Here is a 19,048-nt window from a genome sequence, read left to right on the forward strand (position 1 = left end):
TGCGGAATCGGATTTGGAACGTCGAAAAACATCAGGATATGTATACTCGGTCAAACTCAAAGGTCGTTTAATGCTCGGTCAACTGTAGTCAACGCATGTCAACGGTCAACATTTGACCATTTTACACAAATATCTCCCTAACAGAAATTAATTACAAAATCAGCCACCTTATGTAAATATTTACGAAACTAACACCCGAATTTTACACAAATAGCACCCAAACAGAAATTAATTACAACCAGACGATGCCCACTCTCAGGGGTGGCGTGTGTGGCGCGTGAACAGTGATACGATGTCGGAAAATTCCTGGAAAATTTTCTAAAAATTATTTTAAGGCATTTTGAGACACTTACCAAGCTCGGTTCATAATTTTAAATGGCGAAGAGCTCGATTCTGAAACGTCGTAAACTTTAACGGTCTCACCCCTCCACGTGCTGGCGACGACGGAGAAATGGAGAACACCTGTGGACTCGAAATGATGCAAGAAACACGATGGTATGGGAGGTGTCGAAAATGGATTGTCGGATCGTCGTGAATCGACGAAAAAACAACTGAAATTGAGTTATTACCGACGATACTTTCGACTGAAATTAACGACGAATGGCAACGATTCACGACGAAAGGTTTGAAGGGTTTTGTTCCTCAGTCGACAACGAACACGATGGTGGTTTCGGTTCGTCGATTGGAGGTCGGACGATGAGTAGATCGGAATTCAAAATGAGGTGACTGGAGGAGAGAAACTGATGTTTTTCTGCAGAAAAACATACGGGAATGGGTTCATCCCAAAAGAAAAATGTACAACTCATGAGTTTAGCCACTGAATTTCCTGCACTTCTTAAAACGGTCTGCCAACTTTGAAAGTTTTCAATTTAATCCACCGTTTCTTTCAAAATATCAATTAAATCCACCACTTTATAATTTCTTAATTTTAGCCCCTAAATTGGGGTATTATACGTAGAGCCTACCCAAGGGTCACCTTAGGTCCATAAGTAATTATCAGCTCGATCGGCTTGAACCTATATAAGGAATTACCAATTTGAGCGAGCTGAACCTGTATACTCCAGCCTACCCATACAATACCCAGTAAAAATCAGATTGAGCAGTAACTTTAATACCAAAATAATGATCCAGTAGTATGTATTAAAAATGATCATATAGTTATTTAAATCACATAAATACCCTCCACCCATACTCTATATGCAGTCCCATGATTTACCCAAGGGAGTGCCTTGGGGCCTGAGAGCCTACCCAAGAAAGTTTCTTGGGGCCTCGGAGCCTATCCAAGGGTCACCTTAGGTCTTCAAGGAATTACCAACTCGATTGGTCTAAACCTATATAAGGAATTACCAGTTTGATCGAGTTGAACCTCCATACTCCAGTATCCTACCCATATAAGGTCCCAATAAAACAATTCAAGTAGTAACCAATAGATTTCATGATCCAGAAATCAGGAATATTCATATTTTACAGTGAAAACATGTAACCATAGAACATATTTCATATAACCATTGATCATAAACCAGTAAATCAGTGTTTTCATAAAATCACGTTTAAAACGTGTAAAACATTTATATGTCACATAATGAACACACTAGAGGATCCATATATTATTCGGAGATACTTGGTATTTATCAGGTAGGGAACCATGAAACTTTTGTAAATTAATAGAATTTCAGAATCAAGATCCCTATAAAAGGGTTTTGATAGCTAATTGATTCATCATTCATTTGGGAAATGATTTATCAAGATCATACAATATTTAGATATTTTTCAGAGGCACTAAGCAACCAAGAAGGTACTCAGAATCTTTTGCATCAGAGTTACTAAAGATTTCAAATATGACATGAGTGATTCCATTATTCAGAATATCAAGGGTATTTTGGACATTTGGTTCTTAGAGAATTCTTAGTAATTTAATCTAATAAGAGTAAAGAGAGGATTTGTGGAATTTAAGATTATATATTGAATTATCAGGATTTTGAGTCCAATTTGAACCAACGATCCCAACACTGTGATACTTGTCAATCACCCGGATCGTGATAGTTCACTATTATTCAGTTATTATTGCTGACTGCACCAGCTGATCTAATCAATATCTAAATCATCCTTGACCAGTTCTTAAGGAGGCAAATAGATATTCTGTTTGTATTTATTTCATTTTCGCGTTGTAATAGTATCCCATAATGTCCGACAACTTGGGTCGTGCTCCATAACCTTTAGAGTCAGTACATCATTTAGGTTTATCGATGTTCCCAATTTATCCAACAACATTCACTTAATCCCAGTCTTAAAGGTAATTAGGTCATCTCAGTATTCGGGGTTATTTTGGTCATTTTTGGTCTAGGCATATTAGTTGTTTCAAAACTTGAGAATATTCCATCATTTCAATACTTCAGTGATGTGTCGCACTTCCAGTAATCTAATCTTCAAATGATTATTCAAAAATAAAGGGATCGTCGAATTAAGAATTTCCAAATGTATAAGTTTATTTTTGGGGGTTTTTCCAATATATCAGGAATTAAATCGGTGATTCCAAGGTTCAAGCGAATCAAAATTTGAGTTCTCAAGTCATCTCCATTATCATAGCCATCCGTAGTCATTTTGCCATTTTAAGCGTGTTATCGTCGTTCCAATCAATTCTGTCAATGGTATTACTTTCGATAAATTAGGCTTCAAAGTATTCTAGTTCCTTTAGAGTTTAGGGTATTTTGTTTATTTGATCATTGGATGTTATTTTAGTTATTTCGTAGCTCCAGTACATTTTGATAATTCATTTCAATCCAAACATATGTACCTTTTTCTGATAATTGGTCAAGTATATCATTTCTGGGTTATTTTTCACCATTAGGGGAAGTCTTAGTCTTTTAGAGAACAATGGCATTTTTGTAATTTTACCCCATTGGGTTATTTTTGGTAATTTCTTATCCAAATATTTCCAGTATTTAACCTTTAAAGAAATTAATCAAAATTTACGGAACTTGAATTCAATTCATTTATTAATGAATCAGTGAACTTATAATTATTTCCGATCAATCTTACAATTTTTTATGCAAGACATATGAGTCTTATACAACTTACTGTCTTTTTACCGAAATTATGTTCGAGTCTAATAATAATTAATTTTACCCAAAGGACCAATAATCTCATCGATGCAGTTATCAATTATCAACAAGTTCCGGAAAGCATACAAAAGGTAGTAAAGTATTACCTCGATTTTTGTGTTTCATCGATCGAACATTTAAACTCCATTTGATCACTCTCGAAATTGAATTCAACATCCAATAATTCCTCGGATACATAACAACCGAATTTACGTCAGAAACTGAACTTAATTGAGAAACCAAATGGAATCCGAAGATAAAACACTGAAAAATGGCTTACCAAGTACGAATTTGGCAAATCGGACTTAGGACTCATGACGTCGAAAAACATAAAAATATGACTTTTCAAAAATTTTGACTTTTCGATCAAAGTCTACGGGTTGACTTGGTCGGGTCAAATAGACACAGTTTGGTCCGTCTAGACTGGTTCTAGAAGCTTCATGGACCGGCGCGTGCGGCGGTGACAGATGATGTTTCGGATGATCGATCTTCCCTTATTCATCTATACGCGTAAATTGACCATTGTCAAACCAAAATCATAGCAACAATACACCAAAGTCACCGAAAATCATTTAGAACTTACCTCCAATGGTGGCGACGGAAAGGCAACGGTCCTTACCGGGTTTTGGTCGTACGATGCTGGAGAAGCCAATAGTAGTAGTGGTGCGCTGCATCATCGGCGGAATCAACCAAAAAGTGGAGAATTTGCGACGGTTGCAAGGTTTCTCCCCGATTCGGTCGAACGTTGATTGACGACGAACGACGATGGTTCATGATTTGAAACCAAGGGGGTTTTAATTAGTAGACAGCGACGGATCGGATGCGGGGAGTGGTGTATGACACTACTGATCGGAGCCTGAGCGACGATGGAGGGGCAACGGGGATATTTTCGTATAATTTAGGAATTTCCCATTTTAGGGATTTGGCTCTAATTTGAATCATGAAGAGGAAAGGGTTTACTTTTCACTAACCCCAAAAATTGGTAAAATTCAAGATTAAGCCCTTAACTACTTAAAAGTTCAAATCTAGGCTACAAGATTTTGAATCTTTCAATTTAGTCCTTAATTTCATTAAATGTGGGTGTTACACATCCTAATTGTAATTATTATTATTATTATTATTATTATTATTATTATTATTATTATTATTATTATTATTATTATATAATTATAGTTGGAAATATCACATATGGGATATGTAATCATTTTCAAAGACTAAAATCAACTGACCCTCGGCTAAGGTTTACTTACTCATTGTAATTAAGGGTGTTCAAATAATTAGTTCGATCACCGATTGAATTAAATTTTCATTAATATAATTAGCCAAAAAAATTAATTTTTAATCGAACCAAACAAAATTTAGTTAATTCGATCAGTGACCCAAGAAGTACTAGAATTGTTATATATATATATATATATATATATATTTAGTTAGATTAATTTGAGTTTATAGATAATTTTTTATTTGGGTTAAAATTTAATTAGGTCTTAATAATTTAATGGTCTAATGTGGTTAAAAATAATTGTCTTAATTCTTAATGGGTTTGTACAAGGGATAGGCATAGGTCGGGTTTCCGGCTAACCTAAAAATTTTATACCCTCAAAGTTTAATTTAATTCGATTTATGACCGAAGAAATAACATATTTTTTTAATATTTTTATATAGATTAATTTGAGTTTAATAGAGGTATCTTTTTATTTGGTTTAAAATTTAATTAATTCTTGATAATTTAATGTGTCTAATGTGGTTAAAAAGTAATTGAGTTTTTATTCTTAATGGATTTGAATTAGGGATGAGCATGAGTCGATTCGGATTTTCGACCAACACGACCCGACCAAAAAAATTTATACCCTCCACTTGACCTGACCCGAGTTTAGAGTAATTTTGCCAGACCCGAAACCCGACTTCAACCTGACCCAAAGTAATATAAAATTATTAATTTTAGTCAATAAAATTGAGACTTAATTAAAAATAATAATATAAAGAGGAATATTATTGCAATTATTCCTAAATATATAATGTATAATTATATTATTTTTCGAGTCATGCTGGGTATTTTTCATCCTAAACTCGAACCCAATTTTTTTTAAAAACCCACCTAATTAGGTTGGATTCGTGTTCCGTGCCAATCCATGGTTTGAACTTAAAATATTTATTTAATATATATAATATATTTAATATTTTCTATTAATTCAATTAATTTGGTTAGTTAATCAATTTCGAACCGAATTAACAATTAACCTGACTAAACTAATTCTACAGCCAAGCGTTTTAGCTGAACTAATTCAATCCAGTCGATTAATTCGGCTAAAACCGAGAGAACACCCCTAATTACAACTACATAAGATAGCAGCTTACTGAAACAAAACGCTCAAATAGTATTTTCTTGGCATACAACACAAAAACGAAATGCTCAATTTAACCAAAAATACCAACAACTTTATGAGTTTTACTGGATTTGAACAAATAAAGACTTGATGAGTTCACAACATGATTGACAGATGGTCTATGTGACATCAATATGGGAAAATAATGGCCAATGTACCCCCAACATAGGTTCTTGGTTAATTTCTAGGCACTTTTCTCGCTGCAGAGTTTATCGATGAGCTCCGCCGCGTCCAGAACAGTTGCTATGTTTTGGGCATTGTCCTCTTCCACAGTGATTCCAAACTCTTCCTCGAGCCCCATCACGATCTCAACCTGAAAACAATGGCATCATATAGAACTGCCTATGCCAATTTTTATAAAGAAAATTAAGATTGCCCAGGGAAAAGGGATGATCCCAAGGATACCTATACAGAAATATGCATCAAAGGGAAATAAGTTTACATATATAAATATAAAGCAGATATGCATATACTTCCCTTGGTCCACGACCCTATACTACTCAGACACGTAGTAAAAACAAACAAAAACCGAACATTCAAAAACTTTTGATGGTTATAGACAGTTGAGAGTACCGTATCAAGAGAATCGGCTCCAAGCTCAGCAAATTTTGATTCTCCCGTTACTGGTTTGTCACTTGGCACAGCTAGTTGTTTCCTTACAATTTCACATACCTTATCCACCGTCTCTGGTTTGGCCTGCCCAATGAAATTTTAACTCAAGCATCAACATCATGTTATTCACAAAAAGCACAACAGTCAATTTTTACATAAATGACCAGACTATAACAGGCATATTTACAACAAACCCCGCATGTGCAGCACAAAGGACTTAACGCTAAGCACAAAAAATATAACAAATATACAGCTACCAGAGGCAAGTGAATTGCTAATCATTCCTTGCATTCCTTACGGAAGAATAGCAGAAACAGCTAACCATATTTCAAACAACCCCATATGAGAATTATCGAAGAGAAGAAAAACATGCTCAGAACACAGTCCACTAGTTGTCTAGTAGATTCATATCAATGCACATTTCTATTTAATGGAATATTGCATGTTTTTTTTTCTTAGTATTGATTGAATGGACATGGAAAAGAAATCTAAACCATAATAAATAGGTAAATGAAAACCAACTGCGAAGAACTATCATTTCATTCAATGATGAACATACAGCACAGGATATCCGCAAGCGAGCAGGCATTGGACGCAACCCAAAGGAGAGGCTGCTTCTTCTCTGGCTCATAAATGAAACCAATTTCAATCCAGAAACCCTGCTTGTAGCCTGTTAAATGTGTTCAACAGAACAAAGGTCGGTCAGTAATTCACAAACAAAATAATATCAAAACATTATCCGCTTGTTATTTTGCTCTAAAAAGTTGATAAACAAAACAAAATCATAATTGATTAAAAATGAATAAAAAACTATAATGCACACCAATTTCAGCATAATTGTTCGATATAAAAGTCGAGTCATGCATTTTGTTCTACAAATAATAATAATTCTAACATATAATTCTTTGCATCTGAAAATAAATCCTCATTTTGGATAGTAAGAAAACGTTAGGAAAGGTTAAAAAAAAGAAAAGCAAGATCAACTAAAAGAACAACCAGATCGAGAACAAATCTAAGAAAATATAAAAGAAACGAATAAAATGTAGTAAATAAAAAGATGAGAAGAAATACCCCGGCATGGCGAGGTTGTAAGACGATTGAAGAACCAGCAAGGGAAGCCATTAGAGAGTTGCGATGAAGAAGGAAAACAAACGGAAGTGATATACGGCGGAGAGCAGGAAGAGAAGATTTGTAGTTGAAGTGTAAGTAGTTAGTAGGGTTTATCCTTCTGTGATATTGATAAAGGGATTTTGTAGTTTTGGATAGAGACGGCAACGGTGTGGCTGGTTGGCTTCTGACCGGAGTGCCTAGTTGGCAGAGGAAGGGAATTTGTGGTTCACGGCTAAGCAAGTTGATTTTGTTGATAAGATTTGACGTGGATTTTTAACCTAATTTCATCAAGGCTTAATTAAAAAATAAGTGTTTAAATTATATTTTAAATTTACTTTTCTTACTTAAAATTTTTCATTAAAAATTAGTGTTTAATATTTTTTATTACACTTTTTAAGTGTCTATCATCATATTTTTTATTTTTATATTTCTTTTAAAATATAAAAATATTTTTAAAAAACAAAAAAACTTAAAAAAAAAAACCTCACATGTCTTTTTCTTTTTCTCTCATCCTTTCACTTTTGACGACAAAGGATCATCATCAACTAAGTTTTGTTCGAAGTAGGAAAAGAAACTCGAACAAAACTCAATGGTCGTGACTGTGTAATGCACCGACAGTTGGAGTCGTCATAGTCGTCGAAAAATAGTAAAGGAAAATCTAAAAATCTATGACACTTCGCAGCGATTTCCACGACGATTAATGCATTTTTACGGTGGTTAGTGATTGAGTTTTGATCATGGTGATGAGACGGTTTCTATGGTGTCAACGATGACAACCACGGACCGACGGTGACCGATTGACGGTGTAAAAAATAATTTTTAATTTTTAAAAATAATATAATATTAAGTTTTTTTAAATAAATAAGTTTTGAAATTTTTATGCATGAATGTGTCAAATAACGATCAAATTTAATGTCAATTATAATTCATATACCTAAAAGTGTAATATTAAAAATATTAAACACTTATTTTTAATAAAAAAATTCTTTAGATACTAAAAATTAATTTAAAGTATAATTTAGGTTTTTATATTAAGCCTTTCAATAACTATATCGAAAACGGTTTGGATTCTGTTGGGTTCATCCAACCTCTTAGCCGAAGAGGTATTCGAAAATTTTAAAACCTGTTTTGCTCATATATTATAGTACAATTCTTGATTTTATCCTTCAAGATTCCTTTCAGTCAGTTTGATCCTTGTACTTTTATTATATCTATCACGTTAGTCCCTTTTTTTCATTAAAAAAATGATATGTGACCATTCACAAGCATTTTTTTTTAAAATTAGTTGAATTTCTTTTCGTTCCTACTTTTTAAATTTTTAACAATTATTACACATGACATCTTCTGATTAGAGCACATTAACATTTTTAACGAAAAAAACATCAAGGGCGAACATGATGCTTGAAATTACAGTATAGGGGTAAATTGATTAAAAATCTATTTATGAGTCAAATTGAAAATTTTACTAAAATACAAAAATAAAATATATATTTATATATGATCAAATAAGTAATTTAGTATTAAATTATATATATTTACAAAAATTGTTCATTATCGGCCAATGGTGAGCGAATTTTATGGAAATTCATTGATTTTGTGTTTGATTCTCAAATATTATTATTTTTAATTATTATCTATTATTTTTTTGGTATAATATTATTATATTGTTATACTATTATTAATAATTAATTCATTATTCATAATAAAAATGTTTTAATAATTTTTTAATTAAATTGATACCGAATTGAATTATGACACCAACTGTTCATACAATTAATAAACAAATTATAAGTATAATAAATGTTTGGGCAAAGTACACACAATGGTCCCCTGATTATAGGATATTATTTTATAGAATCCTTCGACTATTAAAAGTTACAAAATAGTCCTCTTACTATAGCGAGTTGCTTTGTTGAGTCCCTCAACTATTAAAAGTTACATAATAATCACCCGACTATTCATTATGTTCCAAACTCGTCATTTTCTGTTAAAAAATTAATGACGGTATGAGCTGGACATTAACCTGCTGACTGAGATATGATAAAATTTGATCTCACAATCTTAAACGATTATCATATCACAGTCAGCATGTTAATGTCCAACTTAGATAACCATTAAATTTTTAACAGAAAATGATGAGTTGGGAGCATAACGAATAGTCAGGTAACCATTTTATAATTTTTAGTAGCCGAGGGACTCAAAAAAATAATATATAAGTCAGGGGACCATTTGTGTATTTTATCCTAAATATTTAATAAAATATATTTAAAATAGGCTTAAGGTCAAGATTGAATTATAAATTAATGAGAATTATGAAATTGTATCACTTTTATTAACTTAAAATATTATAACTTTCGAATGATTAAAATATTTTTTATTTTGTCGACAAATGAAAGTCTCTATCATTGAAATCTTATCTTTTAATGTAAAAAATTTCATGGTTTGAATTAAAAAGCAATAATTTATCATGTGTAGGATTCCCTAAGTACAGGGGGCTGCTTTCACTATCTAACATTAAAACCATACAAATGGCAGTTGAAATTCGGAGGTTTTCACGTACACATCCCAACTTGTCTTGATCTTTAATTTCCCCACTCAACTAATTGCTTTCATTTTCATGCTTTCCCAATTTGTTGTCTTGATTTACCATCATCTCGATCTTAACCCTTCAACTCCCTTCATTTGCCCACCTAATATCTCATCCTTCTTTTCAAGGATTCATGTTTAGGGATGAATACGGATCCAAACAAGACAAGTTCCGACTGGACCCTATTAGGTTGGATTTTAAAAAAAATAGGTTCAGGTCGGATCTAATTTTTTAGAGGTTATGTTCGGATCGAGTCGAGTTCGAGTTTAAGATAAAAAAATATCTATCTTACCAGACTCGATAAAATATATTTTTACCTTATATTTAGAGATAATTACAATAATACCTCTCTATATATTATTATTATTTTTTCTCAAATCCCTATATTTTATTTAATAAAAGTAATGTTTTTTTTTATAAATATATTCTTTTCAAGGATTCATATCTTTGTTTCTTGGAAAATAAATTAATGATGACACTTAATTATAATCCATTGAATAGTTTTAATGATAAAAGGAAATTTTATTTTTAATTCTCTAATAAAAATTATAAAAAAGTATATTTAAACACCTATAATAATTAATGTTCAATTAATATATACTTTGTTATTTTATGTTATTAATATGCTTTGTTATAATTGGTCGTAATTAATATTTTATTTTGATCAAATTGACTTGATTTGTTATATAGCATTATATCTTGGGGGGGGGGATAGTGCATTATTATTTTTTGGGTAAACTACTCAAATGGTCACAAATATTTGGGTAAGTTTTCGTTTTTACCATTGATGTTTCAAAAGTCACAAATCGGTCACTACTTAAATTATGCATTATAATTGGCCACTCGACGTTAACAGCCGTTAACATGCATGACAAAAAATACACGTGGACCATTAACAGCCGTTAACAAGCTTATTTGGATGGTATAATTACACAAATAGTCATGCTATTTATATATTCTTTCAATTTGATCCTAGTTTTAATAAATTAAAATAAATATACCTACAAATCAGGAGGTGTCATGTGTCATTGGTTACATACATGTCATGCACATGTCATCATTTGATGGAAGACTAAATTTAATAGATTTATTTCTACCAATAAAAGGGTGACACTCACCCTCTGGTTGGAAGAAGATAAGGCAACAAAAAAGCAAATGGAGGATTTGAACATAAGACCCTTGAATGAAATAATGCAACCAAACCATTGAGCCAAAGCAATCATTTGATATATTTTGGACAACAAATGGTATATATCTTATATCTTAATATGTAAATGCTTTACTCAAAATTAATAATATGTTATATATATTAAATTTTAAAATTATCTTTATTTTTGTTTTAACTTATTAAATATTTTTTTTTTAATTTTGTCTTAATCTATTAAATATATTTTGTTTTTATTTTATTGTAAAAATATATATTTTATCTTTATCATCATTTAAAAATATATTTTTAAATAACTTAACTTGAAATATATTTAAATATTTTACTATTATTTTAATATAAAATATATATTTTACTCTTATTTTAAATTAAAAAATATATAATATTTTAATATATTTTTAAAAGTTTAGATAATAATAAAATATATTTTTAATTTAAAATAAGAATAAAATATATTTTTAAGTAAAGATAAGAATAAAATATTATATATATTTTTTAATTTAAAATAAGAGTAAAATATATATAATTTTATATAAAATTAATAATAAAATATTTAAATATATTTCAAGTTAAGATATTTAAAAAATATATTTTTAAGTGATGATAAAGATAATATATATATATATATATATATATATATATATATATACATTAAAATAAAAAAATATTTAATAAATTAAGATAAAAATATTTAATCAGTTAAAACAAAAATAAATATAATTTAAAAATAGATAACATATTATTAATTTTGAGTAAAGCATTTACATACTAACATACATGATATATATCATTTGTTGTCCAAAATATATCAAATGGTTGCCTTGATTCAATGGTTTGGCTTGCATTATTTCACTCAAGGGTCTTATGTTCAAATCCCCTACTTGCTTCTTTGTTGCTTTATTTTCTCTCAATCAAAGGGTGACATGTTTCATGAAAGGTGTGTAACCAATGACACATGGCACCTCCTGATTCGTAAGTAAATTTATTTTAATTTATTAAAACTAGGATCAAATTGAAAGAATATATAAATAACATGAACTATTTTTGTAATTATACCATCCAGGTAAGCCTGTTAACGGTCCACATGTGTTTTTCGTCACGCATGTTAACGGTTGTTAACGTCGAGTGATCAATTTGTAACAAACGATAATGTTAATTAGTGACCGATTTGTGACTTTTGAAACATCAGTGGTGAAAACGAAAACTTACCCAAACATTAGTGACCATTTGAGTAGTTTATCCTTATTTTTCTCAATTCCACTATTTGCAATCAAAGCTTTGGGGAACTTTGGCTTTTTGGCATACTTTCCCACGTAGAATCCCACCATGTTCTATGCCAAGGCTACTATTTATAAATGATATGAGATAGATCATAAATTATTTGAGATTGGTTCAGTCAAAGTTTAGTCAATATAAGAATTGAATGAGCTTGACTCGATCTTAAATGCGACTCGATTTTTAAAAAAGTTAGCGAGCAACTCGAAAAATTATTTTTTTTATTTTTTAAAATTAAATTATTAATCATATTAACATTTATGTGCTATTTAAAAAAATATAATATAAGATTTTTATGTACTTAATATTTGGGTTCGAGCTCGAGTTTGAGCTTCAATCGAGCTAAGTTTGAGAATGTTTCAAGTTCATATTTTTTCGAGCTCGAGTCGAGCTTTAATTTTTTTATTTTGAATTTGAATAGAAGTTGATAATTTTAAATTCGCGATCTTTCGAATCGAGTCGAGCCTAAATTTTAAGTTTTTGAGTCGAATCAAACTTAACAATACTTAAACTCGGCTCGTTTGTATAAATTGCAATATATAGAATTTATGATGTTATTCGATACAAATTCAATTTTTACATGCTCACTTAAGTAATTATTTAATTCTCTTGGATGATTTCATTGAAACTTCTCCAATGATGTTGTTGTCTCATTGCGAACCACAAAATATGTAACCTACACACGAGAATAATCTGAACATTAAACTTATAAAGCTCAATAATACACATCTAGTTTACTATATTTTATATGGATCATAAACATAACCATACAAGTCAGATATAAGCATAGAAGCATTGTATGCCTACTCTAGAGGCTCAACATATTTACTAAGTCTACGGTATATCATATTTCATAACATTACCGACATTCATCAATATATTTTACGTAAGTATCATCAATTACAAAATTAATTCATGGCCTAGGACTTTTCACACAATTTTATTAATAACAATACAACAACAACAACAAAACCCTATTCCCATATGCAATGGGGTAAGGGAGAGGTAGAGTAGTAGGATGCCCCCAACGCATGGTTAAGAGCAACTTCCATGGAAGACCTCCGGCAGTCAGAAAATTAAAAATAAAGATAAAATGCAATGCATGTATAAATAAATAAGTAAATAAATATTTGAACAGTCTAGCATCAGATAATAAACAACAATGGTAATGAGATATATGGAATCATCAAACGATATTACAGATAGAAAAGGTACATGGATCACTAAACATCATAATTTATAGCATGCATAAGTACCCTATGTCACAAAGCATATCATGTATTATTGAGAAATGTGGTACCTAATGTCTCTGAGCAATCAACTATCAATGGTAGAGATAGTACCTAATGTCACTAAAAAATCGATATTATCTCCCCAAACATAAACATGAGAAAGGATTGCATGATGTCACTAAGTAATTAGGTTGTACAATCACAAATACTCAAATAGTCTACCACTATACACTGTCACACATATACATAGGTATCCAAAGGTCACACGTACCTAATTATCCTTTTTAAGGCTAATCAGTGTATCTTAACTATATAATCATATTTATACATCAATGAAGCACAAGTCTAACAATACCCATATCAAATATATCATTATCAGAATCCCAATACAAACACCTTTTACAATACTGTGTAAAAAAACAAAAATTGAAAAAAAAATGAAAAAAAAAACATCTTGAAAAAGAACTAAGAGATTGAGAACAAATTTTGAGATTTGAAGAGAATTGTAGTTTAACACTGACCGATCCTCTTTCTCCTGAGGCGATCTCCATCTTTACGACATCTGCTCCAAGTTGGTGATGAAATTGACGAAGAGATTGAGAACAAAGTCAGTTGTAGCTGTCTTATATAACCTAGGATCTTAATTGTTGTAGCTCAACCACCGACTACTCTTGTCGTTCATTTTAACAATTTTTTCCACTCATTATAACAACTTTTCGTCAGATCAGTTTCTCGTCTGATTCTCGAATCTTCCAAAATTTATATCCACAGTATCTTCTAATTTATGCTTTGCTCTAGCTCCTCCTTCCGTCCTAGGTCGTAGCATCTATCAATTCTGCACCACTTAAAACATTTTTTTACATTTTATTCCAGTTATATTGTTGTAACAAAAACCAAAACAAATAATTATCTTTCTGAAATATTATTGATGCATTATATATTTGAGAGTTATCATGTATTCAAAGGTGTTTTGAAACTCTATTTAAATGTGAGCAGAGGATCTTAAACCTGTGGCTGAATGGAGGAATCTCCACCATGCTCTAGTGAGGAGTTTTCTTCGTGTAAAAGCTCTCGATGCTAGACGTGGAGGTACTAATCATGTTACGGGAGGAAAGTGAAGTTTTTTCTATGCCATTTTCTTGATGTTGTGTGTAATGTTATGTGTGAAGGATTCAAGGGAACATATTAGCACCTCGATGATGAGGAAGGACAATGGAGATTTTTTGACTTTTTCTGATTAATTTATGACAACAGTGACATAGTTAAGGTAGGGTGGAGGATTCTCAAAGCCCTTGGCCATAGATGAAGCAATTCAAAACCCTCAAAGAAATCTAGTTGACTGACAGGGACATCTTTGCCATGGTAGAAACAAAAAGGAAAAGTCAACTCTCAATTTACTAGGGAGAAAACATCTCAACGTCGTAGTAGATGTAACTCACCAGTCTTTGGAGGTAACTCTAAGATGTATAAACAAGAGTGAGAGGTATCCCTATATATGTCGATCTTTCAGAGGTATTTCAATGATTCTAGGATGAGGGCATCTCAACACTCGTTAGAGTGGAGGCTCTCGACTATTCTAGTTGGTTTTAGGACATAATCCTGAGTGAGGAATCTCATTACTTTTTGGCCAAGTAGAGAAGGTTACTCAGTCTGCAACAATGCACTGCAATGGATGTAGAAGTATCTTAACGCGTATCATTCATAACAGGTAGAACTGATGCATTTTTGTCATGGTAAAATAGGGCAAAGATATCTCAATGTCGAAGCATAGGCATCTTGACCCCTCAGGTAGGTATGTGGTCGTAAGCTGGGGTAAATGCAACTCAATGCCCTTCGAGGGAACTCACAATTTTGTAGGTACAAATGCAACTCAATGGTTCTACAGTTAGTGGATAGAGGTTTTTTCGCGTTCGGAGGAGTCTCAACACTTTTGATCATTCGCTAGTGACAACATTATTTAAGTTTATGAAAGAGTGGAGGTATGTCAACACTTAGAGAATATACAGTTCGACACTCTAAGCCAAAATGAGAGATTTCCCCACTATGGCAACATAGTTGAGACATTTCACATTACGACAACACATCATAGGAGGAAAGTAAGGTACATGATTACCTAACATTACTAAAGCGGAGCTATCAAAACCCTAATACATACATGTATTAGTTGTTCAAACATTACATGTTATTCTATGAGGAGATTTTTCTAAGTTCTTGGGCTAGAAGTACTTTAACAATTTCTCACGAGTGATATTTCTACCAAAACAAGTTAGTCAATAACTATTATGGTTTCTGTTCTGTAAGGCGGTGCCTGCAAGGTAATGTGAATGGTCATTGTAGAAGCTTTCCAAAAATTTCCATTCTACCATTAGCTAGATGCCATCGTCCAAGGTGCAACTCCTTGTGATTTCGATGACGATCCTTCGAACATACTGTTGAGCTTCTTATGTTGTCCATGACCAAGATGTGAAAAAAGTTCGTCGCTTCATAGACGACATACTTCGTAACAACACGTACTTTCTGTTCATATGCTCAAACTTCTGGGTTGGTAGAGGTATGGTGGGTCCAAGCTGGGACACATAAGAATAGTGATCTTGGTGAGATAGACAGGCGGTGTCACTCGTATTGTCCCATTCTTTTTCCCCCATCATATGCTTTTCTAGCTCTTTCAATGGACTAGCTAGAGAAGATAAGTGCATTTGGGTAGATTTTAGGAATAAAATGGGAGATGAAGATGGTTGTTTTGTTTTTTGGGATAGATGTCGACTGATTTTCTTGGTCGCGAGGCTCGTCCACTCTCACCGCACCAACTTTTGATGAGAACAAGTGGGTTGTATTAGTCGTTGGCAGTTCACCCCTTCTAGTTTGGATGAAGAGTCGCAGTTGGTGTAAAGACTACTATTAACTAATGATTCTTTATGAAATAGATTAAGGAAAAGATACCATGTGAAAGAAGATTGTTTTTGGTCATATAGTGTAAAGATGGTTAAGAGAGAGCCCTCTTTTAGTCGTGGCTAAGAGGTATTTATAGTGATCTTAGTTGATGATATTAGACATATGATTATTATGACTACTCATAGATCAACCGACTAAATAAATTTTTTTTAGATATTAGTTTTCGCTATAACAAGTCACGTGGATCTATAAAAAATCTAATCATGAGATCTATAATTTTATGAGGAGTACGTGACTCCAAAGAAATTGCGGGCAGAGATCAATCCTAATTTCAAAGGTATAACAAGGAGGAAATGTAGTCATTATTATTGCGTTTGAGTCTTAAAGACAGTTATAATTAACTGATGATATTAGATATATGATCATTATGACTACTCATAAATCAACACACTAATTATAGTTGATGTTTAGATATTAAATTTTTCTATAATAGGTTACATAGATTTATAAAATATTAAATTTTGCTATAATAGGTTACATGGATTTATAAAAAAATATATATTCATGGGATCTATCATTATATGAGGAGTATGGATGTCCCTGGTTCTTATATGTAATGGGGTAAGGGGAGGTAAGATAGTAGGCTACTCCCAATACTAGGTTGAGAGCAACTTCCGTAGGAGACCTTCAAATTATGAAATGCCCTCCATGGGACTAGATCCCACGACCTCAAGGTTAAGAACATTGTGCTCTACCAACTGAGCTGGATATTAATTCCGAAGGTATAACAAGAAGAAAATGTAGTCATTATTACTTCGTTTGAGTCTTAAAGATGAATCACTCTTTTTCTGAAAACCAGGGAATAAAATAATGTGTTAATCGGGAAATACAAGGTTATATATTAAATTCATAACCAGTTTTTATTAGCTCAGTCTCAGCTTATGCGAAAAAAGAATATTTCTTTTCCAAGTAAACATATTATTTGATTAAAAACAAAATTATATATCTTTTCTACTCTTTCCAAATTTTTATAAAGTGAATTTATTTTGTGTATTGTAATTTTCAATCTTCTCGTATCAATCCTTACAACCTCGATTGTAAAAGGAATTATTGACATTCTTTGAGGTATTGGGTTCGAGCACTTACAACATTAATAGTACGAACGATAAAGTGAAATGATTGAGAGTTATCTTTAAATATATATTTACTCTAGATTAATAAAAAAATTCAATCTTCTTACAAACCCTTTATGATTAATAATATAATACGTAAAATTTAATTTTTTTTATAAGAGGAAGAAGAGAGTTAATATGAGATTATATTGAAGACCTAATTAATATCAACTAGAACAAAATGGTATTCCTTACTAATTTAATTTATTAACTTACCAAATGATTAAATAACTTACCAAATATAAATCACTAAAATAATTTTTTATTAGTTTAAGATAATTACAAGTAATATATGTTTGAAAGACTCTCAGTCATATAATAAAAAATGTTCAAACATCCCTACAAATATCGTACTCTAATACAAAACCTTTAAGGATAATTATTATTCCTTTAACTAGTAAAATCGTTTAGTTTGTACAAGGTTAATGAAAAAAGTTAAAAACATTGGCCCATGAAATTACAAACGACATCCAATTAAATTATGTATCGTGGAACACAAATCTCTGTATATGGCAACCTTTTAATTTTAAATCTGAAATTTGGATTACGATTTTTTTAAATTAATTTTTTATTTATTTATATTCAATTTTTTTAATTGTATCTCTTATTATTAATAATAATAATAATAATAATATATTAATAGAAGCTTCTAATTTTATTAAAAATAAAAAATATTCAAATTACAATAAATGTTTACAACTATAACAGTAAATTTAATATATAATAAAAATATTTTTATATGATTATTAATACAATAAAACTTGTCATTTAAGATAAAAAATGACAATATAAGAAAAATGTTAAAAATTAATCAAATAAACTCGAAAAAAATATATACGAATAAATATGACCGTATCGATAAACGAACCAGAAAATGAGATCAAATTATTAAAAAACTATCGACAAACCATAAAAAAGAGTCGAGCGATGTGAAAAAACTAGCCGTGAACGCAAAGCATGTATATAAATCCAATTCGAAGGTCCAGGGAATATCAACATGATAACAAATAAACGTCATCTTTATCAGTCGTAACGATTTCAAATTCAACCATAAAAATAGATAAACGAAAACAACATCTAAATGATTAAAAATGTATAAAAAAGGCAAAGTTATTAAAAATAAAAATAAATAAATGAGATACATTATATTAAAAAAAAATAATAATAAATACTAACTATCAATAACTAACACCAAAACCAATGTTACCGCCTGCCATAAAAATAAGGAAGAAAAATAATAACATAGTATAATTTCACTTATTAAAAACGTGATAAAATATAATTACGATAAACAAATCACTAAATTTAAATTTTTTGAAAATTGGAATTTAGTGGTATCAAATGAATGTTACTCTCTTTAAAAATTATAGATTTAACTAATTATAATATATATATTTAACAATTAGTTAAAAAATTCTGAATTAATCACTTAAGATTTTAATAAAAATTAAAAAAAAATCACCCAATATAAAATCGGAGGCTTGAAGAAAAGCAAAACGGAGTGGGTTAGAGAGC

The 19,048-nt window shown here is 30.9% G+C and overlaps 1 protein-coding gene across 1 annotated transcript; it reads right to left on the minus strand.

The window, feature by feature from the left end:
• Positions 1-5,455: 5,455 nt before the first annotated feature.
• Positions 5,456-7,237, minus strand: LOC120185312 (acyl carrier protein 1, chloroplastic-like). The gene is made up of 4 exons (XM_039189565.1): positions 7,172-7,237; positions 6,660-6,770; positions 6,062-6,184; positions 5,456-5,801 (listed from the first exon to the last, which is right to left on the minus strand). The coding sequence occupies exons 1-4, from the start codon at positions 7,220-7,222 to the stop codon at positions 5,673-5,675; spliced, it is 414 nt and encodes a 137-aa protein (XP_039045496.1). The 5' UTR covers positions 7,223-7,237; the 3' UTR covers positions 5,456-5,672.
• Positions 7,238-19,048: the final 11,811 nt, after the last annotated feature.

Source organism: Hibiscus syriacus, unplaced genomic scaffold, assembly GCF_006381635.1.
Source record: "Hibiscus syriacus cultivar Baekdansim isolate YM2019G1 unplaced genomic scaffold, ASM638163v2 tig00113096_pilon, whole genome shotgun sequence".
Taxonomy (NCBI): domain Eukaryota; kingdom Viridiplantae; phylum Streptophyta; class Magnoliopsida; order Malvales; family Malvaceae; genus Hibiscus; species Hibiscus syriacus.

Excerpts from the sequence above, each read along its gene's own strand:
- LOC120185312 (XM_039189565.1), bottom strand. The coding sequence starts at position 7,222 with ATGGCTTCCCTTGCTGGTTCTTCAATCGTCTTACAACCTCGCCATGCC. Across the intron at positions 6,185-6,659 it reads GCTTGCGGATATCCTGTGCT|GCCAAACCAGAGACGGTGGA; the intron begins GTATGTTCATCA and ends TTCATTGGGCAG. Across the intron at positions 5,802-6,061 it reads GAGCCGATTCTCTTGATACG|GTTGAGATCGTGATGGGGCT; the intron begins GTACTCTCAACT and ends CATTGTTTTCAG.